This window comes from Anarrhichthys ocellatus, unplaced genomic scaffold (genome assembly GCF_004355925.1).
Source record: "Anarrhichthys ocellatus isolate YVR2014 unplaced genomic scaffold, GSC_Weel_1.0 scaffold6, whole genome shotgun sequence".
NCBI lineage: Eukaryota > Metazoa > Chordata > Actinopteri > Perciformes > Anarhichadidae > Anarrhichthys > Anarrhichthys ocellatus.
Genome location: NW_022280036.1, coordinates 3,166,950 through 3,170,628, shown reverse-complemented (window position 1 = coordinate 3,170,628; position 3,679 = coordinate 3,166,950). Strand labels below are relative to the sequence as shown.

The following is a 3,679-nucleotide window of genomic DNA, read 5'->3' as shown; positions in this document are numbered from 1 at the left end:
CATATTATGCCCAGGTTTGACCCAGTATCATTAGCAGTGATTGTTCTACCTATGTGCTCTTTAAAAGTCTAAAAGGCCAAACCAAATCCAGCGCTGGAAAGCTATGGAGGGAGGACGTTCCAGACATTGTTTGATGATCCATCGAGCACTCACTTTCAAGCATACTGACCCTTTTACTAAAACTTTTACGATTGTGTTTTAGTGCCCCGTGGAGCCTCTGTAATGCATTTGCACTTGGGCTGAACAGTTTAAAGTGTTGTATGGGGTCTGATATCAGTATGACAAGCAACACTACTGTAGTCTCTGAATACATGCGTCCTGTGTGTAGAAATACTGCTGTTCACTGTGTAACACTTCACGTTGATTGTTTGACACTTCTGAAACTGTCTGTCCTGCAGTGAGTTTAGCTCTGTTAGCCGTTAGCTCTGTTAGCCAAACACAAGGCAGGACTCTGCTGCTCACCGGCTGCTAACAGCTAGCTAGCTCCCCTCCAATCAACATGAGAAGACGCGCTCTGTTGTAGTCGGTGCTCGTTTCAGTTTGTCATTTGCTAAGATTTAGTTATACATACATACATATATGGATGCACCGTGTCAGACCAAGTACAAGTACTTACTTTTGGGTACTTTCTAATACATATTTCCATCAAATTTTCCTCACTTTCTGACTGTAACAAATGAAATATACAGCATGATGCTGTTTTTTAAAGTTCACCTTCGTGATGTGCTCATACAAACAGCATAGTGTGCAGTAGGGATGTTAATAATGAACCGTTTAACAGACATTTTGACTTATTAATGCAATTGAAAGAAAAATTAAAAAGCTAGGTTAAATTCAGAGGACCACCTAGTCACTTAAAGGAGAACAGGTGGTCCACCTTAAGTGAGCCTGGGCTTAAGTTGTTGCTAGCTTCGCGGCTAACCCCCTTCACTTTGATCAGCCGGTGGCAAGCAAGACACGGGAATCTGCCCGGGCTCCTCAATAACAAAAAAACATTAGGCGTACCACTTTTGCCAATTACCGATCATGGATGGATGGATTAAAATTGATTTGACCATACAAATGATTTAAAAGTTTCTTCTTTTCTTCCATTACTCACTGGTTTGTGTAAAAAGACTGAATGTACTGACTTCAATGTCAGACCATTGAAATCCCTGCGTTTTTAACTTCATCTAGACATTCATATCTGTGTGTGTGTGTGTGTGTGTGTGTGTGTGTGTGTGTGTGTGTAGGAGACAAGGCTCTAGACGGCTACAGTAAAAAGAAGTATGTCTGCAAGCTGCTCTTTATCTTTCTTCTGGGCCATGACATTGACTTCGGACACATGGAGGCTGTCAACCTCCTCAGCTCCAACAAGTACACGGAGAAACAAATTGTAAGTTTGTCCTTGTGTTCATCAAGGACAAAAGTTGTCACGCAAATATGTTTGTGCAAAGGGGCGGGGGACTAAGGGGCATACAAATAACCTGACGTGTATTGTTTCTCCTGTGTATGGTGGAACTGAGCTTTGAATCCATTTCCTGCTTTTCTAGGGTTACCTGTTCATCTCGGTGCTGGTGAACTCGAACAGCGACCTGATCCGTCTCATCAACAACGGCCTCAAGAACGACCTGAACAGCCGCAACCCGACCTTCATGAACCTGGCCCTGCACTGCATCGCTAATGTGGGCAGCAGAGAAATGGCCGAGGCGTTTGCTTCTCAAATCCCCAGCATCTTGGTGGCAGGGTTTGTACATGAACGTTAATGCATCGATGTTTCAGCTGATGTGACGTCTCTGAGAAAACACAAAGTTGGGACTGTTGGTCATAAAAAAAAAAACAACAACATCAATACAGGCTTGTGTGCACCGTCCATGCGAGGTGTAAAATTCCGCATTCATGTGCTCATCATTGCACATTTTGATAAAATAATACGAACTGAAATATTAAATTGCTCTTTCATTCATGCCGTTTTTTACCGCTTTGCCTTGCCAGCTCTTTTCTTCCCCACGGGGAACTGAAGCAGTCATTTCCATCTATGCTCTCTTCAAAGACAGTAATCTGAGTTTACAGAATACAGGAGTGGGTGGTTTGTGTTATTGTGTGACTTTGGTGTTTTAAAGGGTTCAGATTCACCACGGTCAACTGTAGACGGTCATTAATACACTAACTATGGATAAGTACCTCTTACAAACCCACTTTCAAAAAAATCCAAACCATCACTTTAAGTTATAATCCTTAAGATTTCCATTATTTCAGACCAAACTTGTGTTTATTATCAGCATTTCTTCTGCAATAGCTATCCCACTGTATTTACATTGTGTCATTGCCTCTTATATTGCGGTTTTCATTGTGAGTGGTGCGGTTTGCCATTTAAATCATAATCATTTGAATATCAATTACTCACCCTGTGTTATTTGGAGTTCTTGTATAAAATTTAGTGTTTCTCACACGCTGAATGGAGAATCAAGAGCGGAGAAAAGTCTCGATGAATTGCAGTAAATGGGGGGCTGCGTTTAACAACAGCATACCTATATCAACTTAATCTCTCACACAACTCGTGCAGAATAATCCAAGTATCCTTTATCCGGCTCTATGCTCGCTATTTAAAACACTTTAGACTCGTCTGGACTGTGGATGAGATTAAGATTACAGGACTTAAATCTTAAGGATTATAACTTTTAGTTTTGACCTTGACCATTCGTGATGGATTAGGATGAATCAAGTCGTGTTGTGCTTTGCTCCGTCAGGGACACAATGGACAGTGTGAAGCAGAGTGCGGCACTGTGTCTGCTGCGGCTCAACAGGACGTGCCCTGACCTGGTCCCCATGGGTGAATGGACAGCACGAGTGGTCCATCTGCTCAATGATCAGCACCTGGTAAGACTATATATATATATATATATATATATATATATATATATATATCGTCCTGCTGATCAGTACATCTAGGGGATCCCATTGACATGCAGCTGCATGCCGGACAGTGGTGGTTTGGCACGAATGCATGAGCAGTGTTCATTCTTGGGATGTGACAAAATAGAGGTTACTCAAAGCAGATGGTATGCATACTAAATATGTTTTCTGGGTGTGTTGTGGATGCACACTATTGTCCCACAATGAAATGTACAAAGGAGGTAGAGTGGCTCACAGCTGGAAAAACGTTGCACGCACTATCATTTTACTATCATGTACTAGCTGCTAAAGCAGTACACTGTGACGATTAGTACGTAGTACATACTGTATGGAATTAGTATGTAGTATGTATTTGGGACGCAGCGTCAACACAGGGTGATGAAGCAATGTGTCGGTTGGTCTGTGATTGATGTGTGAGGTGTGTCCGTCTGTTGTCAGGGAGTGGTGACATCAGCCACCAGCCTCATTACCACTCTAGCCCAGAAGAGTCCCGAGGACTTCAAAACATCCATCGCACTGGCGGTGGCCCGGCTCAGTAGGGTGGGTGTCTCTGTAACTTCACATAATAATCTTCATCTCACTGAGGTCAGCGATGCACTGATGTGTTGTGTTGTTCTTGCTGGTCCAGATCGTGACTTCGGCGTCCATCGACCTACAGGACTACACGTACTACTTTGTTGCAGCGCCGTGGCTGTCCGTCAAACTGCTGCGCCTGCTGCAGTGCTACACTCCACCCGGTGTGTGTGTGTGTGTGTGTGTGTGTGTGTGTGTGTGTGTGTGTGTG

At 43.2% G+C, this 3,679-nt stretch overlaps 1 protein-coding gene across 2 annotated transcripts in view; it reads left to right on the top strand.

Annotated features, from left to right (window-relative positions):
* LOC116382940 (AP-2 complex subunit alpha-2-like) overlaps positions 1-3,679 on the top strand; it is a 24,442-nt gene that overhangs the window by 7,695 nt on the left and 13,068 nt on the right. For both annotated transcript variants that reach the window (XM_031846407.1, XM_031846406.1), the window contains exons 3-7: positions 1,233-1,375; positions 1,533-1,726; positions 2,730-2,859; positions 3,334-3,435; positions 3,524-3,632. In XM_031846407.1, the coding sequence (XP_031702267.1) occupies positions 1,233-1,375; positions 1,533-1,726; positions 2,730-2,859; positions 3,334-3,435; positions 3,524-3,632 (678 nt within the window). The remainder of the gene's footprint in view (positions 1-1,232; positions 1,376-1,532; positions 1,727-2,729; positions 2,860-3,333; positions 3,436-3,523; positions 3,633-3,679) is intronic.